The sequence below is a fragment of the Triturus cristatus genome, chromosome 3_1 (assembly GCF_964204655.1).
Source record: "Triturus cristatus chromosome 3_1, aTriCri1.1, whole genome shotgun sequence".
NCBI classification, from domain to species: Eukaryota; Metazoa; Chordata; class Amphibia; order Caudata; family Salamandridae; genus Triturus; species Triturus cristatus.
This window is the reverse complement of record NC_140583.1, coordinates 859,527,766-859,554,180: the sequence shown is the minus strand read 5'-3', so window position 1 is coordinate 859,554,180 and position 26,415 is coordinate 859,527,766. Positions and strand designations below refer to the sequence as shown.

The following is a 26,415-nucleotide window of genomic DNA, read 5'->3' as shown; positions in this document are numbered from 1 at the left end:
CTCTGGTCTTCTGCTACTCCACTCTGTTCAGTGTCCTCTGTGCCCCTTTTTCTCTTTTTGCTCTTTCTGTTTTGCTTCTATTTTGATCCTTTGCCCGTGCTTCCCGCCGCTGCTGCTCCCGCAGCACCTTCCCCCAGCGTGTAGCTCCCAGCTGACTTTCCTCTCCCAGACCCCTACTTAATGGCGGCCACTGCGCCTCTGGCGCACCAAAGGCAAGCCTGTCTGCGCCCGTCTGGGTATCGACCGCGACCAGCCCCAAGGACCTTGGTCGCCCGACCCGCCGCCGGTACGACCTCAGCACTCTACACACTCTTAACCCGGACGCAGCAACAACTGCCAGCTTTTGACACCGGGCAAAACCCAAGGCCCGATCTCCTGCTGACACTGCCACCGCACCTTCACCCACCTCCGGATTAGCCACTAGCGCACACAAACCACTGTACTGCATCCTCCTCAACATCTGATCCCTACACAGACTTGCCATAGAAATCTAGGACTTCCTCAACAGTCACATGCCCGACGTCGCCTTCCGCACAGAGACCTGGACCAGCGCCAGCTCTGCACCAGACATCGCAACCCCCATCCCCCACGGATACTGCGAGAGGACCACCCTACATGCCCAGGAGGAGGCATCGCTATCGCCCTCAAAAACTCCCTCCGCATGACAACCACTGACCCGGACGACGCCTCGCCCACCATGGAACATCTCCACTTCTAGATCCAGACCAACCCCAAAACGATGCTCCACGGAACCCTCTTCTACAGACCCCCTGGCCCTCCGTTCACCTACATCATCGCCGAACTCATACCATTCCACGCCCTCGGCTCCACAGACTACATACTACTTGGAGACCTAAACTTCCACCTGGCCAACCACGACGACCCCAATACCACCGCCCTCCTAGAGAACCTCACCAACAAAGAACTGAAGAAACTTGCTTCTGCCCCCACTCATGCAGCAGGGCACACTCAACCCAGTCTTCGCAGGAGGAAACAGCATCTCCTTCAGCCACACCACAGGACTGATCTGGACTGTCCATCACTTTATCCACTCTCGTTTAGAAAACCCAGCGCACACAAGCATGCACTCCGCATCCCACGCAGAAGCTGGAACAAAGTCACCCAAGAACACCTCATATCCGCCCTTGTCAGCACTCCACCCCCAATCAAGCCAGACCCCAAAACTGCAGCAAGCAACCTCCACCAATGGATCGCCCACGTGCCAACACCCACCCCGACAAACCATGCACGTAACCTCGGCATCATACTGGACTCATCGCTCACTATGAACCGCCAGATGAACGCCGTCTCCTCAGCCTGCTTCAACACCATCTGCATACTCCATAAACCATTCAAATGCACCCACTCCGAATCTAGAAAAACGTCACACATGCCCTCATCACTTGCAGACTAGACTACGGCAATGCCCTCTATGCTGGAATCAACAAAAAACTCCTCCGCAAGCTCCAGACTGTCCAGAACACCACAGCCAGACTAATCCTTGACATCCCCAGGCATAACCACATCACCCAACACCTCCACGATCTCCACTGGCTCCCCGTCGAAAGAAGGTTAACTTTCAAGCTGCTCACACACGGGTACAAGGCCCTCCACAACATCGGACCACAATACCTCAACAATCGTCTCTCCTTCCACGCCCCCAAGAGAAACCTCCGGTCAGCCAACCTCTCCTTGGCCACCATCCCACACTTCTAAAGGAACAGAGTGTGTGGAAAGTAATTCTCCTACCTCACAGCTAAGACCTGGAACGACCTCCCCTTCCACCTCCGGCAAAGCCCAACGCTGCTCCAGTTCAGGAAAGACCTCGACCTTAGATTTCGGCCATCAGTCCTGCGCCGCAGTTCAACCAATAATCACTAACAGTCAACAAACATCATTACCTTGGAAAAATTTACTATACGATTTGCAAAGCATGCAACATCGTCTGCAGCAGGTAATATGGTAAATCTCTTACCACCGCACAGATCAGGAAATATCAAAAGCAGGTTAACTGAGTCTGAGGGTCTGGGGCAAACACTGAAATACACAGGAAGAAGAATAAAAGGATACCTGCAGCTTGTGAACCACTCACACATGTTGGCAGCTAATCCTCCACATGAGACGAAATGCAGGGAAGGGACAACACAATAAATGTGAAAGAATGCTGAAACGGGTGTCAATCTGAACTTCTCCTTCAAACCCACTAACAAATGACAGCTCACAGGCAATAAAGTTAGCCACAGGAATTCTTTTATTGTACCTTAGAGTTGGTAGCGGGACCCTTTTGACAGTGGCCCACCCTGTAGTGTCCCTGCTGCTATAGACCCGGCTTCCACAAGTACCAGGAACAGCCTGCAGCAGCTCGCCCTCTTGTTTCATTATTCAGGTTAAACCTGATACTTTCTTTATTCCTGGCAGGGAGTCCCATCCAAAGCTCTGCTGAGAATTATTTATTGTTTATTCATATTTGGAGTTATATAGAGTGCTTACATGCTGCCAAATGGCCATTTCAGAGTACAATACAGGAGGGAGAGGTTAGAGAAGAAAAGAGGTATTGAAGAACTATAACATGTAAGGAAGGAGATCCCAAGCATAGAAAGTATCTACAGCAAAGGAAAAACTTGGATGATCTTAATCAGTCTATAACTAGAGTAGGTCTGGAACCAAGGATGAATTGAAGGCGTGAGATATTATATTGCAATGTTTATTTAGCCTGGACGTAGGCAGTAGTAGGTGTGTGGAAGACTACTCTGAAAAGGCTGGCTTTAAGGTCTTTACTAAATTGCTGAGTTACCTTGGCTGAACTTAGATTTTAATTAGGCCTGGGCGGTAAATTCCGTTCCGCTCGCAGAATTTGGGTAATTTCGCGTTCCGCGGAGAACGCGAAATTGCCCAAAATTCTGCTTTCCGCGACTTCGTGAAATTTTTTGCTTGTTCGCGTTCTCAAAATGCGTATTCACGAGATTTTTCTCCCCGAGCACGCAAACAGCGATTGTGAACAGGAAAAAAGCATCGCGCACAAGCAATTCCGCGTGTTCGCGGAATTTCTGCGTGTTCGCGGAGATTTTTTACCGTTTCGCGGAGATTTGCGTAATGCGATTACGCAAATTCCACCCACCCCTAATTTTAATAGGTTGGGAAGGAGAGGTTGTAGTGTGAAGGTGTTTAGGCCCTATTTTATGTAGTGCCTTGTAAATAATACATGGAATCTAGAGATTTACCCTATTTCCACTGGAGCTAATGCAGAGACTTTATGGTAGGTGAGCTGAATTCAAACCTAATGAGGTTGAGACAAATTCTGGCCTTGATTTTGAATACAGTTTTTGGATTTTAAATTTCTTTAGACCTGCGCAGACGCTGTTGCAATAGTACAGACTTGAAAGAATTCGCGCTTATGTTAGTTCTGTGGGGGGAAGGAGGAAATTGCTTATTTTCTTGAACATCATTAGTTTGAAGGTATAGGTTTTGACCATTGAATTTAATTGAGGTTAAAAGGACATATTACATGCCTGTTTTGGTTTGCTTTGTTTTCTTAGTTAAGTGCTGCGTATTTAGAAAGTCTCTAGAATTATCTAGTCCAGGCTTAATTGATACTACGATGTATTTTCTCATGATACTAGGACGACAGGGCCTATATTACACTCCTTGGGGCAACTACACATAGTGAGCTGTGCGGTCCTTCAACAGGCCAAGCACATCGGTGTAGATGTTCTCCTGTTGCAGGAGACACACATGCTTGGCACTAAAACCCCTGTTTAACCCGATACAGCTTCGTACATACTTTTCATGCAGGATTCTCTAGAGGGTCCAGAGGTGGTGCCATTTTGATCCACCGCAGAGCCGTGTTCACACTGATACAGAGGTGGGCTGATATAAATGGCCGCTACGTCTTTGTGCATGGGACAGTGGCGGGGGAACGTATTGTCCTCGACAGCGTTTACACTCCTCCGCCCCTTGGTGAGAGCTTCCTGGACCACATGGTGAGGGCCTGGGGGGCTCTCCAGAAGGGCTTGTGGTGGTTGGTGGCGACTGGAACGATGTCATGTCCCCTGTCATTGATAGATGGCGCTCGGCAGGGACAGTCGTCGGGACCCCTGAAATCAAGCTGCAGACCCTAGCGAACATGGTAGGATGGGTGGACACATGGCAGTGACACAACCCCACAAATGCTAGCGACACATACTTCTCTTACACCCATACCTCATACTCTAGGCTAGATTATATATTTGTTCGAAAGGCTTTACTTTACAGGGTACTGGCGGCTGCGATCTTACCTAAGGGTTTGTCAGACCATTTCCCAGTGGCCATCCACCATCTGATAGGCCCATGCCTGCCCTTCTTCAGATGATAGCTCTCGACCTGGAATTTACAGAATCCAGCATACTGTGTTCAAATCCATGGCACGCTCTCCGAGTATATCCCTCACAATGAAGGATCGGTGACCTCGGCGTGCACCTTGTTTGAGGCCATGAAGCCCACACTGCGCGGGGTTGATATTAGTTTTTGCATTGCTCAATGTAGACAGCGCAGACAGTCGTTCATTCAGTTAGAGGCGCAAATTATGACCATGGAACACCAGGCCCGCGGTGACGATGGGGCTGTGGCGCTCTGACAGCTGCGCCTTTTTCAGCAGCAGTATCATAATGTGTTGCTGGAGGCGGCATGAGGGGGGCATGGCTCGCTACTTAGAGCAGAATATATCAGTGGAGCGACAAGTCTGGAAAACTTCTGTTTAGACTATGCCAACAAGCAAAGGCACATACCCTACTTCCGGTACTCCGATACTCTGCAAATGTGCTAGTGATGACCCAGCGGCACTGGCTGATGGCTTTGCAAGCTACAATCGATCTTTATACATGGCCCAGGAGGCCCTTGATGCCTCCGAGATTGAGCAGTTCTTTGTAGACCTCCCTCCGCGGGCCCTTTCCGATGAGGCTCATAACTCGCTGGAAGCTCCCCTATCCTTGGAGGAACTGACCACTGTTAATGCCGATCTGCACTCGGGTAAAGCGCTAGGCCCCAACGGTTTCCCCTGCTGCTAATTTTATAAAGCTTATATGGCCCTACTGGGACCGCACTGCCTTCCGGCTATACAGGAAGCCGCCCAGACAACATTCATGCCCCCCAGATTGGAGGGATGCAGAAATTGTCGTGTTCCAAAAACCGGGGCGTCCGCCAGAACGCCATGGACCAATCTCCCTATTAAACATAGAAGCAAAGCTTTTAGCCAAAGTACTCGCTACCAGACTTTTGGTGTATCTCCCTGACCTGGTCCACCCAGATCAGGCCAAATTTATGCCTCGACTTGCCACACGCCATAACAATCGTTGGGTCCACAAGGCGATAGCCGCCTTGGACCATTTTGGTCACCCTGCAGCCCTCCTCCTGGCCGACATTGACCAGGCCTTTGATTCAGTCAGCTAGATATACTTATTTATCCTTTTGAAGCGTCTTAACTTTGGCCCCAAATTTACATCCTACATTCACATACTGTACCATGGGCTAACTGCCTCCGGTGTCCTCACCTTTTCCAATGAGTCGTGGTACCAGACAATGGTGCCCGTTGTCTCCATTATTATTTGCGCTGGCCATTGAGCCGTTGGCAATGTGGGTTCGAATGGACGCCAAGATTAGTGGCTTCGAATTGTCTGCCGGGGTCTCCGAGAGAATCGCAGTACACTCAGATGGTGTCCTCTTCTCCTTGACTGACCCTCGGCGATTGGGCCCTCGCATTCTCAAAATCATGCAAGTTTTTGGTAAGACCTCAGGGCTCTTTATGAACATTAACAAGTCTACGCTATGGCCTTTGCGTGGGTCCACGGCGGATTACACGTGGGCATTGGACCATTCCCAGACTCGGGATGGCATGACATATTTGGGGGACTTCATAACCGATCGGCAGGAGATGTCTAGGGCACGCAACATTGATACGGTCCTCGTCCGGGTTAAGGTGAAATTAAAGTTGTGGGTGGGCTGTCCCCTATCCTTATACGGCCGCTCGGCTATTTTTAAAATGATATCCCTCCCCCAGCTCCTATATCAACTGCACAACCACCCCTATCCCATCCCACAGACATGGTTTAGGCAATTGAACACAATGGTCAATGGGTTCCTGTTGGCTGGAGGAGCAATTAGAATAGCGCTTCGCACATGTTTCCTTTCTACATACTGCAGGGGCATTGTTGCCGCTGACATTGTCATATTATGCAGCTTCTCACCTGCAGGTTCTTAATGATTGGTGGTATTGCCCCTGGGATGAGCCGGCCTATGCACTGGAGCATTGGCTGCTGGGCGATCCATCCCTATATAAATATTTGTATGACCGGGCCAGCTCTCGTGCCCTTCCTGCAGCTACCAGGGTGGTCTTGACATTATGGCATCAATCTCTTCGCCATATAGGATGGTTGTACTGCCTGACAGGTGAGGCCCCGTTATGGCATAATAGTCTTCCTCCACAGCTGCAAGAGCTACAAGGGTTCCAGGGCTGGGACTGAATCTGTATCTCCGTTCTCCGGGGTCTCTCTCTCAAATCTTGTTCAGACCGTCAAGAAGAATACTACAGTTTCGTCAAGCAATTACTTACTAAATCTCACCACCCTCCCTGAATTCAGTCCACTAGAAGGGAAGCTCCTTCTGGGCGACTTGACTGATCACAAAATATCTAAAATATATCAAACACTTGTCACTCATAGCGCGTCAACACTGGACCCCCTTAGGGAGGCTTGGCAAACAGATCTGGGCCCTATCGACAACGATGATTGGAGGGAGGCGTTGGAGTCCCCTCGAGGGGCTCCTATCTCGTTGCGCCTGCTTTTAATACAGTTGAAATACTTACATAGGGCATATTTTACTCGACTGTGGCTTCACAAGGCTGGTCTTATTGCCTCCCCGGGGTGTCTCCGCTGTGGAGCGGAAGAGGCCACATTTTTGCACACAGTGTGGGCATGCCAAGCTCTTGACCGGTTTTGGAGGGGTGTAAATAGATGTCTGGCTGACCTGCTGGGTTGGGTCATACCGAGTACACCACGACTAGGTTGTTGCACATTACTGAGGACGTAGAGGGTAATAGATATAAACAACATCTATTGTTTCTGGGTTTGACTGTAGCTAAACGCAACAGTGCCCGCTCCTGGAAGACATCATCTCCACCCCTATTAGGGGTATTGAAGCGAGGGTTGAATTTCTGCTTGGGGTTGGAGGAGCCAGTTTATAAAGCTTGTGGTTGCCCTCAAAAACATATACGAATATGGCAACGCTGGGCAGATTACAGAGGCATTACCCTGACTACGCCAATCGCAACCCCCATCACTGGACATAGACATTCTGCCCCCACCTAAAAAAGTTCTATGGACATAGTCTTCAATTGATAATGGGATTGTATCCTCTAAATAGTAGATGGAGATCTGGACACTCCTTAAAGACACTGTTCCTACGCTTTCTATCGCAGCCGGTTCTTTTTCGTTCTGTGTTATGTCTTCATTTGTTTCTTTATATTTCTTTTTTCCAGTGGTTCCACATAAAATGTCTAGCAATGCTCATGTATGCCAATACTGTATTACATCTTAACTGCATACGATATTACTGTCTGAATATATGGTGGACAAGGAAAATATCGATAAAGCCTGTTTAAAAAAAATAAAAAAAGGACATCTCTCTATTGAAGATGATTCCCAGGATTTGTTATTGTTTTTGTCGCAGCTGGAGTATGACTGAGGATCACCAACCATGTGATAGGTTTGAGTCCTGCGCAATAAGGATTTCCGTTTTATCTCCGTTAAGGCAAAGAAAGCTTTACCTCATGCGTGTTCTATACAGATAGGGAAATTGTTTTGGTTGGAGGAAAACTGTGGCAGTCCTCGGCATACAGTTGAAATTGAAGTTGATAAGTGTCACTGATTGAAACCAGAGGGGTCATACGCACGTTGGATATCTGAGGTGAAATTGACGAACTTTGTGGGACCCCCATTTCAAACAGATTTCCAGCTGAATTCCAGGGGCTTGCTTATTGCTTGGTCTTTTCTATTAAAGAGTAATGCAGATTCTGTGGCCTCATCCGGTCTGAAACCTCATTTTCTATCATGCTAGAAGTTGTGCTTCTCGAGGAGTTCTTGAAGCTAAATGGGAGGAATGAGTTGGGTCCCGAATTACTGCTTCTTGGACTCACCATACTACTTATATTTTATTTTTAGCGGTTCTGCTGGTACATTTACAATATTTTGCTTCAGAATTTCTGAATGTGCCATGCATGAACCTATGCCGACATGTAACAATGAAAAAATTAAAACCTACATAAAAATGACAAATTACCTGAAGAACACGCTCTTTCATGTGGCTGAAGTTTAGAAGTATTCAGTCCTTGCGATCAGTGGAGTTTTAGCCCCTTTGAGCTTCCTTTTGCTTGAGTGATGCTATATTTAGATGGATCCATCAGCATCCTTTTCTAGAATAATAACACTTTACATCACTCCTGGTTAACTTTGTTTCCAAGTTTGATGTTTTTTAGGCTTGACAGTGCAGGGGTTTACTAGAGCGTTCGGCAGTACTCTCCTTCGGAGCCCATTTCCTGTCCACCTCATTCTATTTGCTGCTCGGAGAACCATTCCTCCTTCTATGGAGGGCTTCCTTGGCATTGCATGAAGACGAGTTCACACCTCAAAACTATTTGGAATCGCCCACCTACAATCAAATTCAGTCTGTTATTTTAAAATCTAAGAAATCTATTTCCGTGAAGCGCATGAATCTGTGGCAATTCGTCGTGTGTTTGTAGTGCCTGATGCGAACCAGACCCTAACATTACCTCCCCCCCCCCCCCCCCCCCCCCGGCTTCACATTAACACACATGAGCAATGTTTCAGAACCTGCTTCAGCTTAATACAATTGCAGGCTTATTCTCCACGTTCATTTGGTTTGAAAACATTTGACCATCCAATCTTTCTTCTTGCACTGGTGCCTGTCAGCAGGACCAAAATGAAAGTTCTCTTCATTTGCCACCATTGTTTCGTGTAGGAAAAACGCAGGAATATAATTAAATCTCCTTTGTTATACAGCAATTTGGTCAGATAGCAAGCCTTAAATTAAATCCTACTTTCATGGAAACAAAACCCGCACTCCCATTAATTTATCAGCGGGGAGGCATAGGCATGTTCTGAATATGAACTATTAAGCTCTCATCCGTCATTTCACATGGACACAAATGCAGGACCATATGTACGGCTCGCTTTCCTTCATTTCACTTGGTCGGACTACAAGGAGCCTTCATTACAGGACATCTTTGTTTCTAGGCAGGACTATATTTAGGCTCCCTTCCTGTTCAGCCTGTGTTTCAGGTAGAAACAAGTGCAGGACTATAATGAACGCTGCCTTTCTCTCCAACCAAGGGAAGTGAAGGTCTGACAGCAAGGGAGCCTTCATTGTGATCATGCTTTTATTTCTGTCACAGAAACAGAAGCAGCTTCTTCTTGCTCTCTTCTACATGTGCAATTATCATTTTAAGCTATCAAAAGGGAGACCATGGTGGGTTGTGGGGGCGAGTTGAGTTGGTGCTGATGGTAACAGTTTACTACTGAAGAAATGCTTTTACTGTTTAATTGATTACTCATTTATTTTAACTAACAAGAATATACATTTGTCAGCAGATGTTTCAGGTCATTCACATCATTTTATAATAAAATGTTTGGTATCAAGAATGAAAGAGCCTGTTCAAACCTCCTGTGTAATTTATAGTGACATCTGAGTAACAACACTCCCAGTTACGTTATAACTTTTCCTGGCCTTGCATGGCTTGGTGGCAATAAACGCAAGTTCCCCCCTTATCACAGGAATGACGAGCCTATTTTTTCAAAGGTTGTAAATTCCAGAGGTCAACTTTCTCATTCGGCATAAAGTTCAGACGGAGAGTGATAACAAAATACACTTCGCTCTGCAAATACACAGACAAAATGCACGTCACACTATAACTACTCGGTACCAATGTTCACATTGCACATATGCATAAACACACTCCATGCATTATCACAACTTCACACCTTCCCCGCAGCCATACTAACGGCCAGAAATCGAGAGAAATACAGAAAGAAACAGACACTGTAATTCCGTGTGTTCAACACGTTTGCTTTCCCAGTGCACACAGTGTGTGTTTAGTTCTGGTTTCTTCTTTGTCTACGGGGCTTTAATGAGCTAACCTGCTAACGCAGGCAAGCAGCGATTTTGCATTCCTGTGTTGGCATGCATTCATTAACGTCAGATCAGATGGCTTTGAAAATGTTTTTTTGCATTTTTATCATGACTAGCAACTCTAACCAGCCCTGAAAAAGGAGAGTATACCATCACGCATGTGGACCTCAAGAGAGAACTAGATAATTAACAATAATTCTAACTGATGTGGTTGGGAATACCAGCATATGAGGTCTGAAAACAAACATTTTGTTATCTGGTAAACACTGCTAGATGCGTGTATCCTGCAACGATCCATTCACAACACTGACAAAGATTGGCACAGCTAGTAGGTTTCACATTTTGGTTGTCATTGCTGACCTATTGGTTTTGACAATGTTTTTTCTAATGCTATGCAGTATCTTCAAATATGCCATAGAACTTTTTTCTTTCTTTTTTTTTTACTTCTGTGTGCTCACACATGCATCATGATGCTACAGCGCCCCAGTGTGATGACGTACATGTGCAAATGCGTCGCCACAAATGCTTTTGCTTGCAGCATGAGGCAGTTTCTATTTTTTGTATTTACTGTTTCAAGCTGGTGGACGCCAATCTTGGAGTTGTAAATTAAAATAATTAATTTAAACATACACAAAAGTGCATTTTTAAAAAAGTAGCACCTCATCACCAATTTGCACCTGCCAGGCCTTCCAAAAAATCAATGTATTTAACTTAATTCAGAGAGTAGAAATAGAGAATAAGTGGCGAGGAAGTAAAAGTGGAGCTTGAGGTGGGGGGAGAGAAATTATATAAGAAACAGAAGCACAAAAAATGTCGGGGAGGGGTAGGAGAAACCATGGGCGAGCTAGGTGGGGGTGAGTAGAGGGCACCATGGAGTGTGCATTAGGGATAGTCTGAGGGATTGAAGCAGCAGATAAGGAAGAGAGCAAGAAAACGCATGCATTCCCATGGAGTGCTGAAAGGAAAAAGCTAGCTTCCTGAATGAGAGCAATGGAACGATCCCAGTCAAAAGAACAGTAAAGAAGTGATGCGCCGGGGGGAGGACAAAGAGAATGAAAAACCACTGACTAAGAAGCAGGCAAATGAGATTGACAAGAACACCAACCGGTGACCCACTGTTAAGTATTTGTATTGTTCTCAATAGGTCTTCGCCAATAGACAACTCAAGCTTGTCTGTAGGCTAGACCTAAAAACTGCACAGTGATTGGATCAATATTGAAATCTGAACAGCACTGTTGGTGCAGACTAACATGATACGCCTCAATAACTTTGAGGCCCATTGGGAACGATTCGCCAAGAATCACTTTTGTTTCGTGAAGTGGAAAAGCTGTGGTCAGAACTTAGGTCTCCAAGTGTCCAGGCTCAGGAAGCCACATCCCCCATTAGCAGCTTTGAATGATTAGACAAGAGCTCTTGCTTTACTCCAAACATTGTCAGATATACAACTGAGTGAAATCCAGTGACAGGGTTCAGTCATTTGCTTCTCAGTTTTTGCAGATCAGGGACACTCTTCTTCGAGTGATTGATGTGATTGTTGTGGCTAACGCGTAGTTTTAAGTTAGGAACCACAAACAGCTCTGCTCATTTCTGTTTTTGTGGTGTATTGTGACCATGCACGATTGTATTAATCAAAAGTATCACATTTCTTGATGCATTTTACTTTGTAAAAATAATTACCCTGCGTCAACGAATGGGCAGCCGCGTTACGTTATATTTGTGTTCTTGTTATTTATTTATGCAAGTGAGGTTTTGTATTTCATGTACACATTCTTCTTTCTTTAACTTAGGCTGGTTTTGGTTACGGTCTCCCAATATCACGGTTATATGCACGATACTTTCAAGGCGATCTGAAGCTTTATTCCTTAGAAGGTTATGGAACTGATGCAGCAATATATATAAAGGTAACTATCACATAATGCATTGGAATTTGAAGGAAACTAAGAGTGTTTTTTCTGCGAATGCTGCACTGCTTGGGTGTAAACTATGGGCTAGTGATTAACTAGACCCCTCACTTCCTTCGCATCTCCAGGGTGTGTACTGTTTTGGCTTGCCATCTTGCAAGGTGCGTTGGAGAAGACTCACAAATCCTCACTCTGCTTCCTACCAGGGATATGTGTATACTTTTACCCTGCCACCCTTTTGACAATATCTGTCGGAGTTTCAGAAATACAGTTAACATCAAAGGAAAAGCAAAAAAAAGCTTAAATCAGTATGATCAGGAGACCAAGTGTTAAGAAAGGCATATTGAAAACCAGCATTGATGCTCATGTTTTACACAATTGTGGTTTACTGTACACTCTGTGGGGCGCGTACTTCGCAGAAAATTTTAAAACAATGTGTGCCCATACGGAAAAAATGTTTAGGTGGTCATTTTGAGCGGGATGTGCCAATTCAAATGAAATACATTCACCAAGAAGGGGAGACCTCAATGTCATCATTCTTATCCCCACCCCTTGATTTAACAAGCATTTGCAATGCAATAGATCTCGCATTTATGAGAGTTTGAGCTATTGGCATTGTAAATGACAATGCTTTTTACTTATGTATGTATTGTTTTTAAAACCGATAAATAAAAGGCATTGTTATTTACAATGCCAATAGCTTAAACTCTCATAAATGCGGGACCTATTGCATTGCAAATGCGTTCAGCGCCTGTGCTATAATTTTTAATTTTTTAAAAAGCATTAGGAGAGAGCATGTCCTGCCTGCAACATCAGGCAGTACAAAGCTATTTGAGAAAATAGTGCTCGGAGGCTGTACTTAAAGCCTAGGGAGTAACAACGCAGGTAACAGGGGGTGTGGCCATGGCAGGTTACAAAATGAGACAAGGCGGTACTAAGGAGGGACTACTAAGCCTATTGACCAATGAACAGCCACAGTTTACAGTGGACAATTACACAAGCCAATGAAAAATATGGGCAGAGAGTGGGCGGCACTTCAAGTCCCCACCTTAATACAGCAAGCCTCGCAGAGCACCGCATGCGCTGCCCAGGCTCGACCTAAACAACTGTTTTCTTCTTTGTCATGCACAGTGCCCTCTTCTTAGTTTTTATGGAGAAAAAGTAGTCCTAGTGCAGTGCCACCTATGTCCTGTTGCGTAAGGTACCGCATGGGCAGGATATGGCCTATTCGCTATGTAGTCCATGGCACCTCAATGCAATTCCCTGGTCATCTTCCCCAAATCTGAGCTATAAGAAAATATAGCTGACTGTGCCTTGGTTTCCTTGTCGGCCAATGCCAAGTGGTGATTCAGTTTACATCTGAGGCAATTTAGGCAACTTTCCATCTCTGTGTTTTTGAATCTGCGAAAAACAGTCTTGTGAGTATCCCCCAAAGGAATGACCAAGAAACGTATGTTTGTAGATATGTCCAGCACCTACTGCGCTAACACTGATGGCGAATACTTTCTACTTGTAAGTACTTACATCTCTTTGAACTGTAACAAACACAGTTTACTTCTGAGAACTCGTGGCTATATAAAATATATGTAAGGCTGCTGTCACTCGATGCCAGAGCACTTTCATTATAGGTGCATGTTGTTTGAATGCTCAAGTCGCGTCAGACATTCTGGGTTATTTGCAAAACCATAAAGCAGAATGTGCAACGCAGCCTTCCGTGTGAGAATGGGATATTTTGTGTTCCAGCGGTACTGCAAAAATGTGACTGTGCTGTCGATATGGCCTGGGCTAATAAGTATGCTATAACCAATGAAAGTGACTTTGTTTCACAGATTAGAGTCAGCAGCAGATTTATCCTTCAGTAATAGATATTACCATGTGTTGGCTTGCACATCAAATGTAGTCTTGTGGACTTCCACGTTGCCACTGTGGACAACTTCTACTTGATTTGGCTTAAATTAATGACAGGACAGACTAGAATCGTGTATAGACACATAGGGTTGTTGACCTGAAGCAGTGGTGGCAGTGTACTGATGTTTTGCAAACTTATAGTTCTACACAGACCTTTTTTTCTGTGTCTGAGAGCAGTGTGGCCTACCAGGCACACTCGGCTAAAAGTTCTGCTTCATTGTGGCACCCAGACCCCTGCGCTGACATTCTGTATGCATCTCGAGTGCGTATATATATTGTGCATGTGTGAACCAAATGAGACAATAAGACTGTGTGCAAGGTGAGTATTTTGCTGAGACCAGTGAGATCACTTTTCTGTGGCCCATGGTTTACCATGGCTTGAGATGCCATCTCTGAATGGATGGCTGACAAATACCTCCAATTGAACTCCAACAAATCAGAAGTCCTCCTGGTAGGCAGAGACGTTCATCTCTGGGGCAGCCAGTGGTGGCCCTCTGCTCTTGGAGCACCCCCCCTAACTAAACATGTGGTTAAGAACCTGAGAGTGTGGGTAGATGGCACCCTTTCCTTTGAGACGCATGCCAAATCTGTGGCAGGCACCTGCTTTGGACTGCTACGCGGTCTAAAACCCATTCTGGGACTTTTCTAAGCTCACTCCCGACAGCTGATTGTCCAGTCTACTGTTCTGTCAAGATTGGACTACTGTAACGTGCTGCTTCTCGGCGCTAATAAATCGGTGACCAAAAGGCTCCAACGTGCTCAGAACGCTGCAGCCCGTGCTCTGTTCACACTCCCTAAGTACTGTCACGTCTCTGACCTTTGCCCGCATCAACTGATAATTTATTTTAAAACTCTCTGTACCATTTTACAAGATCCTTTCAGGCCTCTGCCCTAAGATTCTGAGCGATATGTGCTCCCCTTACGCACCCACCCAGGCCCTGAGCTTGGCAGATCTGCATTTGGCCCAAGTACCTCGGATGCGCAGGGCTAGAGCGGGTGGACGCTCGTTCAGAGCATTGGCACCCGCCCTTTGGAACTCCCTCCCTCCCTCCCTCTCTCCCTCTCTCTCTGCCCATAGTATATCCGACCATTGGATCTTTAGAAGGACTGTGAAGATCTGGCTATTTTCCAATCACTAAGCGGCCTTCGCCATCCACTCTGCTAGATTCAGCACTGGGACGTCCCGTTGCTGGCTCAGCCATGCGCTCTACAAATATTTTAACATAACATTACATAAATTGAGGGAGGATGGAGACAGGGCTACCCTTACAAATTATATGAGGACCTTTTTGCAAGGGATTGTTGATTAGATTTCCTGATCACTGCCCTTTGGTAGATGATAGGGTAGAGGGGCTGAGACCGCATGTTCTGTTGTTAAAGGTGGAGAAGGTTTTTGGGCAACGCCTTGGCTTTTGTCTGTCCCTGACTTCTACCTCAGGAAAGCTGATGACAGCCAGATGCATAGTCTTCACACTTCATTCTGTCCATGATTTGGTTACTTCTGCTTGGTTCTACCATCATCGCTACTTGCTGCGAGAGATATCACCTTGCACAAAGGCTGTCTGCACTACAGCCAGAAAATTACATTTGAAAGGGAACCACTCCAAATGGGTTGCAGGGCTATTGACAGTAGATCCACATTCCCTGTCTGGAGCATAAAAGTGGGACCCAAACCAACTCACTCGGATCCGTTTCCAAGATATGTTTCTTGACCAAGGAAGGGAGTACTCCTCAGAGTACTCGAAGAACTGCTGTGAGACCGGACCTGGTATCTGATTGACAGGCAGTCTTGCAGAGGGTGAGGTGAGGGGAACTCCCCCTCAAGCTTGCATAACGTACTGGAAACACTGTGTGTCTGCCAAGAGGCATGCCTACCTGCTCAGAGAGGAGTGCCTGTCCCTGCAGGAAGAGATATTGTCCAGGAGAATAAGCTCCGCAACGTTCCCAGTGTAAGGAACACCCAGAAGAAGCCAACTGCCAAGAGCGAGCATCGCCAGGACCGACATGAGTCACAAAGGGTGTCCAGCCTCCCAGATTATGGTTCTAGTGGTGACCCATGTAAAAAATAAATGTAAAAAACCTTCAATCCCCAAGGAACCGCTGAAGCAGGAGATCTGCCCCCGCCCAGAGGTCACCACTGTCAATGAGTATCCATCAGTCTAGCCTGACACGCTGATACATACAATAGTGCAAGAAAGAGAGGGCCAAACTCACCGCCATGGTCATGTGACACTGGAGAGAACATGAACCATGTCACCTGACATTCGTACCAAGCTGTGTAAAATGCCTCTGCTGAGCTGGTAACACAAAGCCTGCCCTCCAAACACTGAAGGACTGTATGTCAGATACACAAAGACAATCCTGCAGTTCGAATCTGTCCAGATGGTGAGATTCTACAGGTTTAAGAACTGTTCAGGCTGACCTACAATTTGCTGATGCAACAACACTTACTGAACTCACCCTGTGCCTAATCTTGCCTGAATTCTAATTGCTGGGAAGTCACCACTGGCCTTGGGGACACAGTAGATTGGGCCAGAGGACACTTTGTTGAGAGCCCTTGGGTGAGATTGTTTAACCTTGTAGTCCTAACCCTAATCTAGTTATGTACTGTTCTGGTCTGCTGTGATATTAAAGTTATTTCTTTTCACTAAAAGACAATCACTTGGCTGGACAGGGACGTATTGTGTCTCTTGTTTGGCTGTTTGGGTTCTAAGTCTCTGCCCTCCACAGTACATTCTTGAGACGCCTTTGACCGCTCGCCCTGGCTACTCTGACAGTTAAGGACCAAAAGGGTATACTTGGCCCTGTTTGCAGAGACATAGTGGATTTCGCCTGGGGCACAAAGGACAAATCACCCCAAACACCACGATCGTGGCCCTTTAGCCCCTGTTCCCCGTGACCCCTGAATGGGGTCTGACACCTATCTTATCTTTACCAGCTTTCCTTCCTAACTCTGTCCTGTTCTCTCTCCTTGTTTCACTCTTAACTCTACCTCTGTCCTCATTACATCTGTTTCTTTGTTTCTTGTTCACCTTCAAAACATCCTTCATTTTCACACCTCTATCCCATGTTCTCTCCATGTCTTGTTTTATCACTTGCATCTCCCAAATCTTTCCTCAATCCAAACCTGTTATTCGCTCTCCTCCTTTCTGCTAGTTTTACTCTCTCTTCTGTTTCTCTTTGCACCTTTACATTATCATTTATTAACTTATTTCTCCCAGTTTTCCTCTTAACACCAACTGTACCGCTTTTAATGCCTGGCATCTGTCTCTCACTGTCTCGCGTTTACCTGTGCGTCTCCAAGTTTCTCTCCCTCCTCCATCTCTGTCGTTCTCATCTCCATTTTATTTTTCTTCTCACCTGGATGTCTTGAATTCGTTCAACTTTACCCAATGCAGACTATCTTTCACCATCTCTTTTTCTGACCAATAATTATATGTGTAACTTTTCTTTCCCATTTTGATCTATCCTGCACAATTATGGTGTAGTTCTACACCTCAGTGTTTGTCTATCTCTCCTTTTCTGAACCCTCCCATCTTCTAACTTCCCTCATCTATAACTCACTCGTATCATCTCCATCTTCCTCTATCACTTACACTTTTATATCACCCCACTTGACTCTTGCTTCTCTTTCCCAGTTTTCCTTTCAGCTGGCCCCTCTTCTTCATTCATTTTTGTCTCGTTTTGGTTTGTTTCACTTGTGCCTGACATCACTCTGTCACCTTCCTTTTTCCATGCCATCTCTCCACTCATTCTGTTATCTCTCTTCATCCACTTTACACTGAGTACCTCAATTTCTCTCCATCTTTCACAGTCTGCTCTCTGCTAACTTTCATGCTTGTTAAACTCTCACACTTGTTTTCAATCTCTCCAATCCTTTTTATCTTTGTTTTTCGTTTCCCATGTCCATTGTTCTCTCTTTCTTAATTCTTATTTATTGATGTATTTCCTTCCTTTGTTATCTCTTATTCATCACCTCATTTTTTCATTCTTGCTTTTATCTACAATTTCTTTCTTCATCTGTCATTCACCTTTTTTAGGTCTTGCCTAGCGTCGCAGCGCTGCTCGCTCTGCGAGATCTATTGTCGTCGGGTTGCTTTTGGAAGTGGGGTTGGTGACCGACCTGTCTCCCTTAGGCCCCGCCCACCCGGACTGGACTTATCGTCTGTTGATCGTCATGCGCACTGCTTCTCTTCACTTCTCCCTTTTCACGAGGCGATGGGCGTGTCGGCACTTGAGGTTGGCACGTAGTGTCCTTGCCTCACGCTCAAGCCCCCCTTCTCTGAGAGGCTTGCGTCGTGTTCCACCACCGCTAACACTAGGGGTCAGTTTGGCACAGACCAGTGCTTGTTTCTATCCCCGCGGGATGCGAGCAGTACTAGTCCTTATTAGGTCTGGAGTGAGTCAGTGGCTGAGAACACGACCGGAAGTAGACAAGGCAAACGCCACACTGGTTTATGGCAGAGGTTCAAGTGCACTTCTGAACTGTCTGTGCACTCTGAAACCGACGCTCCCGTGAGTCCACAATCATTTCACTGTCTCTCACGCGCGCACACTCATACACACGCATTCCTCCCTTCTTTCGCTTCCTCTATCCTCCTTTCTCATCTCTTGTTGTTATTTCTACTTCCTTTTCTCTCCCACTTCATCATTCTCTTTCATCTCGTCTCTCCCTCTCCTTTCTCGTAGATCTTTCCTTCCTTCTATATCTCACTCGCTCATAGACGTGTACGTTTCTTTCTTTCTCCTCACTTTTTCATTGCCTTATTTCTCTATTTAGCGCTCCCTCTTCCTATCCCTTCCTCCACTTTGTTTCTCGTGCACTTTCTTTCTTTCACTCTCTCTCTCTCTCTCCTCCCATGCATTCCAATTTCTCTCTTTGTTTTCACTTTTGGTCTTTCTTCTCTTCCAGGCTGTTTCACACAACACCCATGTGAACACAGGTCGATCAGACAACGCATTCACGTGGTCTCTCACGCATGCACACGAACACACGCGTACACACACTTTTATTTGTTAATTACGCACCTCGCAGAGTAGCAAGACCCAATGCTTTCGAGTATGTTGTGCACAAAATTTGCAGACACACAAACATACTTACATACACACATGCAACAAAAACTTTGGTTAAAAAAAAAAAGTATGCCATCTGGATAAAACGTCGTTTTTTAATCAAAGTTTGTATTCAGTTATTTTATCCAACTACCAGATATGAATGAATACATACATTTATGGTATAAAACATACGAAAATCTTGAGCACAATAATAAATACCTTGCTTTAATATTTTTTTCATTTTTATTTAATTTATATAATTTATTTTAATACAATAAAGGCATTTATTCAACTACCCAGCATGCTTATGTTCATTTGCCTCTTTTGGCAACCAAGCACAATATATGTGTAAATAAACAACCATAAGGTTCAATATAAACGTATTTTAATTTTATAATATTACATGTTCATATAAACTCACAAAACACGGGAGTCGGAGCTCTCCTCCACCCCAGTTTCCGGGCAGAAAGAACACTAGCGCCTAGACTTAAACTGTGCGCGCCTCTCAGCTGCTGCTTGTAGAGTAGACATGAATTTAAGAATCCTCTCCGCCACATACCTGTGTGAGTAGGTGAAGAGATGGGCGGGGTCATGTGCTGTGAGCCCCTCACATGCATTGAAGTTATCCCCATTAATGGTATCAATTCACCCAAGTGCCAGGAGTAGTGTGGGAATAAAGCACGTGCAGGGGGTAGCTAAAGGCATGTCTGGGGTAGCTGTGGCTACCCCCCCTCCCCCAGCCTTGCACAAAGGCGCTAGCACCAAGGAAGATGGCCGTGCGAGGGTCACTTTCCACACTGTGAGCAGCTCCTCCTACCATCCTTTGAAAATTACCAACGGAGCCCTGGAAACATCTGTTGTGATCAACCTGCAATGCACACGAGCTGCACTACCTGTCACTAGAGCATAACGTACACCTCCAGTCACGACCTCATGAGCAGTGAATGGTGAAATCCCACCAGATACGCAGGGTATTAGCAGCGCTCTATAGTTTCATGGGCGGAAAGAATCTGAAAACGGAGCCCTCAGGTGGGAGGGGACTTCCGGTTGCAATGCAATAGGTCTCGCATTTCAGTTTGTGCTATTGGCATTGTAAATGACAATGCCTTTTATTCATTTGTTTTGAAAACACGCATAGTCCTTGCTTATGAGAAGCAAGGCTGGCAGTAAAAGAGACTGCCTGCCTTGCTTCTCATAAGCAAAGACTACAAGTACAAAGTGCTTGTATACGCACAGCTTGCAGGTTTTCAAGCGCATAAATAAAAGTCATTGTCATTTACAATGCCAATAGCTCAAACTCTCACAAATGCGAGACCTTTTGCATTGCAAATGCAATCTTATTCATCACCTAATTTTTTTCATTCTTCCTTTTATCTACAATTTCTTTCTTCGTCTGTCATTCACCTTTTTTTATTTTTCTTATATTTCTTTATTCCCCTTCTGTTTATTTCTGTTTCTATTGATCATTTTCTTTTTTACTTACTATCACATCTCCCTTTTAAGTCAATTCTCTGCATTTTCTATTGCTTTTTATCTTCCTTACATTTGCGTGCTTTCCATTTTTCTTCCTTTCTTTGTCTTTGTGTTTCCTCTCTTCTGCTATTCACTTCTTCCTTCCCCTCCATTTCTTCTCGTATCCCATTCATTCTTTCCCTTTTTTAACATTCCTCGTTCTCTCTTCCTTTGCTTTGCCCTCCACCCCCCCACCTTCATTAATTATGTTTCTCCATAAGCATGCTGAATCGATTTCTGACATTTGTCCCTTGAATATTAAGCCTTTACTTAACATTTTTCTCATGAATGTGTCTTGCGTGTGGTGGAGCAACTTTGGAGGAAATAACGTTCCTTGACAGCAGGCTTGTCATGCTAAGGTGGCGTTGCGGATCTATGGTGACCTGTGCTATTTCTGAAAAATGTATTATGGGTGATTCAGAAATAATATAACTAATGTCCCCAAGTTCTGGGACATTAATGAGCTTTTCTATTTGGGGCTGTCCTGTTTTACACGGTGGTCCAGACTAAAACGACACTTGCGGTAATGGCCTGTGAGGGGCCGCCCTTCGTGGGAGGCCCCTCCCACTGCTTTTCTCAGGCGTTGACTATGCCCCAAGAGAGTTCCAAAGGACTGAGCCGATGGAGGCTTTGCAGTATAGAGCACGGCACTACCCCGGCTGTAAAGGAGGCATGATAACAAAGATGTGTCCAGGTCAGACATCAAACTATTTTTGGCACATATGAGAAAGGGTGGTAAGTTCCGTTTGAGGTTCTTTGTTAAGCCTGTTTCTCAGGTTTTCTGTGACCCTCCTCTTCAGTGCGACTGAGATTGAAGTTCAGGGAAAGACATGGACATCACTTCTATTGCTGCAACAAGATACTGTTGCAAAGGCAGCAAGCAAGCAGATTTACCCTCTAGGGAAAAATGGAGAGCTTCAGAGCAAGCGGCCAAATGCTTCAGCATGGGATATCGGTATATTTCTGTTGGTTAGACCTTTATACCAAAAATAAAGAGGCTGCATGAGTGCGGGCAGGGTGACTCCCAGGCCTTAGTGAGCGGACCGCCGAAGAGCTCCCATATTTGTCAAAATATTTTTTTTAAATGTTTGTGCCTTGCAATCCAGAGACAATTTATCAAAGCTAGAGACTCACTACACACAAAATGGGATCCGTTGTCCGGGGCCTCTTTAAGGAGACCATGGACTATGATACCAGTGGTACTGAGTCAACTGGCTCAGTACTGAGGTCATAAAATATGGGCACCATTTTGGGTGCATAGCGTTCACAGCCTAGAAATCTAGTCTCTGGACTATGAACACACTTCGGGGACATTAAAGATTAAACAGTTCATTTTCACTTCATAGAAATATCTACTTAGGTGGAGACTGCCATCAGTAAAATATGAGTGGGGCAAATATAGTGAACCTTTTTCTTTTTCAAGTACAGACTCTGTGGTCTAACAGCTCCATTGCAAACAACTATGACTCAGTCAGCTAAAGCAGAGATATTTGGACCAGCCTCTGCCATTCCAGAGGAGGAGAAAGAGAAAGTCCAAAGCCTTAGGGATAGTGGAGAGGAGAAGAAGCTCTCAGTTGTCTGAGAGTTATGCACCCATATTTTGTTGCACTCTGGGCCATCTGCAAGTGATGTGACCAAAAGCTCAGCAGGGGCATGAGAAGGCACAAGTCCTTTGGTGCATCAGCCATACGTCAGCACTCGAAGCATAAGAAGGAGTATGTGAAGTTCCTGCAGAAGAGAAAAGTAGCAGGATGGCATGGACCTGACACACCTCTGAATGTGCCACAAGAGTTGAAGGAGGTCGAAGAAGAAAATAACCTGCACCAGAGCGTCTTTGCACTTTTTGCACTCTGGTACAGGGATGCAGGGAAAAAATCCCAGAATTCATACTGAGATGATGGCAGAATATTATCGAAAAACTAATCAATAAAGCAAAAAAAAAAATTTAGAAGTGGCCGTTTGCCACCAAATAACTTCTATTCTCTCTTGTGATTACCTTTCCTTATAAACATCATTGAAAACTGTGTAGAATCACAACGTTTTTTTTTTAACTTTATTTACCAGTTTGACATACAAAAAAACAAACAATATCCATAGGTATATCTTCATGTTTCGACAAAATTTCAAAAAGAAATACAGCACAACACACAATTTACATTTAATTACGTCACATCAAAATTGCATCCTCTCCGTCTCTGACCCTCCCCCCTGCTTGTGACTGGCAACTGAACATTATACCTTATGTATTTAAATGGTATTTTGGGTGGCGGTGAGTAACTCACCCCACCCCTGTAAGGACTATCCCAGCCGGAGAAAGGGGGGGAGAGGACTGCTCCAAGTCTTACAGGTAGGTTTTCAGGGGACCCCAAACGTCTCTAGGTCTAGAGGTAACCAGCAGTGTGGAGGAATATAGGTCACTATTTGTGTTGCAATAAATTAGACTATTTAACCAGGCTTTAACAGTAGGGGTAAGCTTGCTCCCCCAGACCACTGCTATCTCCCTCTTGGCTAACAGCAATGCAATAGATGTGTATCGATGAAGTGGCTTAGGAATATTATGAACCTAGCCCAGCAGAGCTATCTGTGGGGTGGGCTGGAGATCCAAGCCCGTCATCCGACACAGTTCCACATAGACTGCCCTCCAATAATTAGCCAGTAGAATCACTACTTAACCAACATATCTGAAATTAAATGAATTCTATTTGGGCTTCAGACAGGGTTATATCACAGAGGTGTCCTTGCTTCAGGTAGTTAATGATCACTTTGCATTCTAATCACTGGTAATTCTTGTTTTGTCCCCCGTAACTTGTCAGCCCCATTTGAAATGGTCAACCATTATTAATGTCTTCGAAGACTGTAGGGCTCAGATGTTATTCGACTGAGTTTCTCCTTTTCTCGGTTACACATTCAGGTTTCAATCCTTTAACAACTTCAGCGTTATCCTTGACTACAATTGTTTTATCATAGATAAAGCAATATCATTGGAATTTTATACTAACAAAAAACTTACCCCCATGTGCATCAAGGTAGGCTTTTGCGATTCCTTAATTGCGATTATTAAGGAATCGCTATTATGGAATCGCAAAAGCCTATGCATGTAGGAATCGCTAAAAAAATAGCGATTCCTACACATTCCTTAATTGCGACTCGCAAATTGCGACTCGCAATTAAGGAATGGCTTCCCATTCATTCCTATGGGCCTACAAGCCCATAGGAATGAATGGGAATTGCATGCGCTATTTGCGAGTATCCATTAGGTACTCTCAAATTGCGCATGCAATTTCAAGGGTGCCAAAAGGATACCCTGTTGCACCCCTGAAATTGTAATGTGAACCCATGTTGTGCACACACATGCCCCAAGGGCATGTGTGTGTGTGTAACCAGGAACTTTTCAACATTTTTGCAAATTACCGCCAAGTTTCATTTGATGGTGATTTGCGTCCCCTAATAGCAAAATCGCATTTTTAAATGTCGTCATGCATTGCATTTGAGGCATCGCAATTTGCGATTCCTTAAATTGCAGTTTTTTGCATTTGGGATGATGCATCCCAAATGCAAAAATACAGGTCGCAAAGGGGCAGATTCTGCCCGTTTGCGACCGGTTTTTCGTTTGATGCATGGTACCCTTAATCTCCAATCACAAATTAATACTGTGGCTCAGAAAATCACACTTCCAGATGTGACAATTGTGTGAAATCGGACAGAATTAATCCCAGGAAAAGACCCCAAGATCATTGTTGGATCAATTGTTTAGTTAAGACGTGATTATGGCAACCTCTTCTTGAACAGACTACAAATTGTACCTGCTGCACATCCATTGGCAGTTTTGCATGCAGGGGGATGCTTTGTCACTGTAAGCCAAAAAATCATCAACATCACCTGCTTTACTTATGCTACAATTGCTTCTCATTGAAATTAGAATACTTTACAAGACCAACTTCATCACTCACAAACCATACACTCAGCCACTCCTTTGTACCTGACCAATAAGCATAAATAGTGTGGAAGCCAAGGCCCTTATTTATCAAGGTTTTAAATCGCCCTTACATCACACAAGAGGGTGCAAGAGTGATTAAAAACCTAAATGAGATATATCAAGCCACACATGGCTACCTTTGCGTGGCCCTGAGTGGCTTGATAAATCTAGCGTAACACATGGTAGCGCAAATTGCTGCCTTGCATTACTCTAAGGCAGGGAGGCGTGCCATCGGTGTAGTGTGGGTGTTCCCACGCATCGATCCATGGATTTGGACACATTCCCAGATTTATCAACATTGGTAGACCTGGGAATTCATCAGAATTGTATGCCTCCCCATCAGAGGCACAACGAGGAGAAATATTTTTATTTCTCCTTATTGTTTCCTATTTCTAGAAAGAGGAAAATGCCTCTGTGGATTTTTTTTTGGTGCAGGAAAATGCCCCTTTTTTGCACAAAAACAATCCTGTCTGCAACGCTTCACCCTTGCAACGTGACACAGAGGCGCCTGCATTGGCGCTAGGCAGCTAAAAGTGCTCCAGTACTAGGAAAGGACAGGAATGTGCCGTATAATGGTAAATACGGTGCATTCCTGCCCATTCATACAGCGCAGCAAGGTGGCTTGTTGCATTGCATGAAGTTTTGATAAATATGGGCCCAAGTGTCTCTTCACAGTAGAATTTGTTCTCAAACCTCCATCATTCAAGAATAAGTGTGCCATAGCCTAATGCCTTTCCAATAATATGACCCAATCTTGGCACACGCTCCCTCCTTCCCTAGGTACCATAGATACCATTGTTCTTTCAATGCTCACAAAGAATTGGAAACGTCTTTTTTATAGACACTTGCAACTTGGCTAAGTATAGTATCTTTTTAGTTTCTCTTCTTTTTTTTTCGTTAACCTTTATTTCATAGTTAATATTTTCTCTCCTATGGTTTCAAGCTTCTTGCTTCTGTCCTGTCCCTCTTGTTCCTTTCTTCTTCCTTGTTTTGAGTTAGTCACTGTTTCCTATGTCCCTAGCTTATTGTGTTGACTACAGTTGTATCCTTATTCTCACATATTGGTTCGTTCACTTCTCCACTACATTATTAACTTGCCAGAGAGTATGCATGATAAATTGACTTTTCATGTAATTGCGTTTGTTTACCCCGCTCCCAGTTATACATTTTGAATTTGTATTTCTTCTCTAGAACAAAAGTATTTCTGATGTATACTTCTAACTGAAGATTAGTCAACATTTGTCTAGGTGTCCACTAAATCTGGAATTTTTCATAGCAATTACTCTTCCGTGGCATCATTGGACACACAGAGACCCTATCCAGTCTGCGAAAGTGATTGCAAGTAGCCACATATAAGCACTGCCCCTGCACCCTGACACCTGTTCTTTCCTTTCTGTGCCCTTCAACATGTATCCATGCCTGTGCTCTCTACTTTGTCAGATTTTACTGATGCTAAAATCCCCTTTTCTACAGATATTTTACCAATGAAGTTTCCACTGAAACCATTATGTAACTGCAGGAATGAATGAGGACTTTGTAGAGCGCTGGAATCACTCCCGAAGGGGTATCTTCGCACTGACAGCGAAAGAAAAAGAGGATAGTGGGACGATTTTGGTCATGAATCCACATGATGTATATACCTTTGGTGTTTATAGTCTAGGTACGGCTCGAAGTAATGCAACAAATGTGCCCTTCGGCCATCAGGGACCAGAAGCAAAACTTTATATCACAAACCAAAACAAGTGATGTAGGTTGCACTTCAAGTGTAGTACCCGCTCAAGTGTAAAGTTGAAGGTCCCGTTCTTTTGTAGATCCCGCTCTAAGACACCATCTTCAGGCATGTTGAAGATGGTGCCCCACACATGGCAAGGACACGCCGCACATTTGACA

At 44.8% G+C, this 26,415-nt stretch overlaps 1 protein-coding gene across 1 annotated transcript in view; it reads left to right on the top strand.

The window, feature by feature from the left end:
* The window catches only part of PDK1 (pyruvate dehydrogenase kinase 1), a 148,522-nt gene that overhangs the window by 112,811 nt on the left and 9,296 nt on the right, over positions 1-26,415 (top strand). Inside the window, exon 10 of the mRNA XM_085645290.1 lies at positions 11,961-12,074. Coding sequence (XP_085501416.1) covers positions 11,961-12,074 — 114 coding nt within the window. The remainder of the gene's footprint in view (positions 1-11,960; positions 12,075-26,415) is intronic.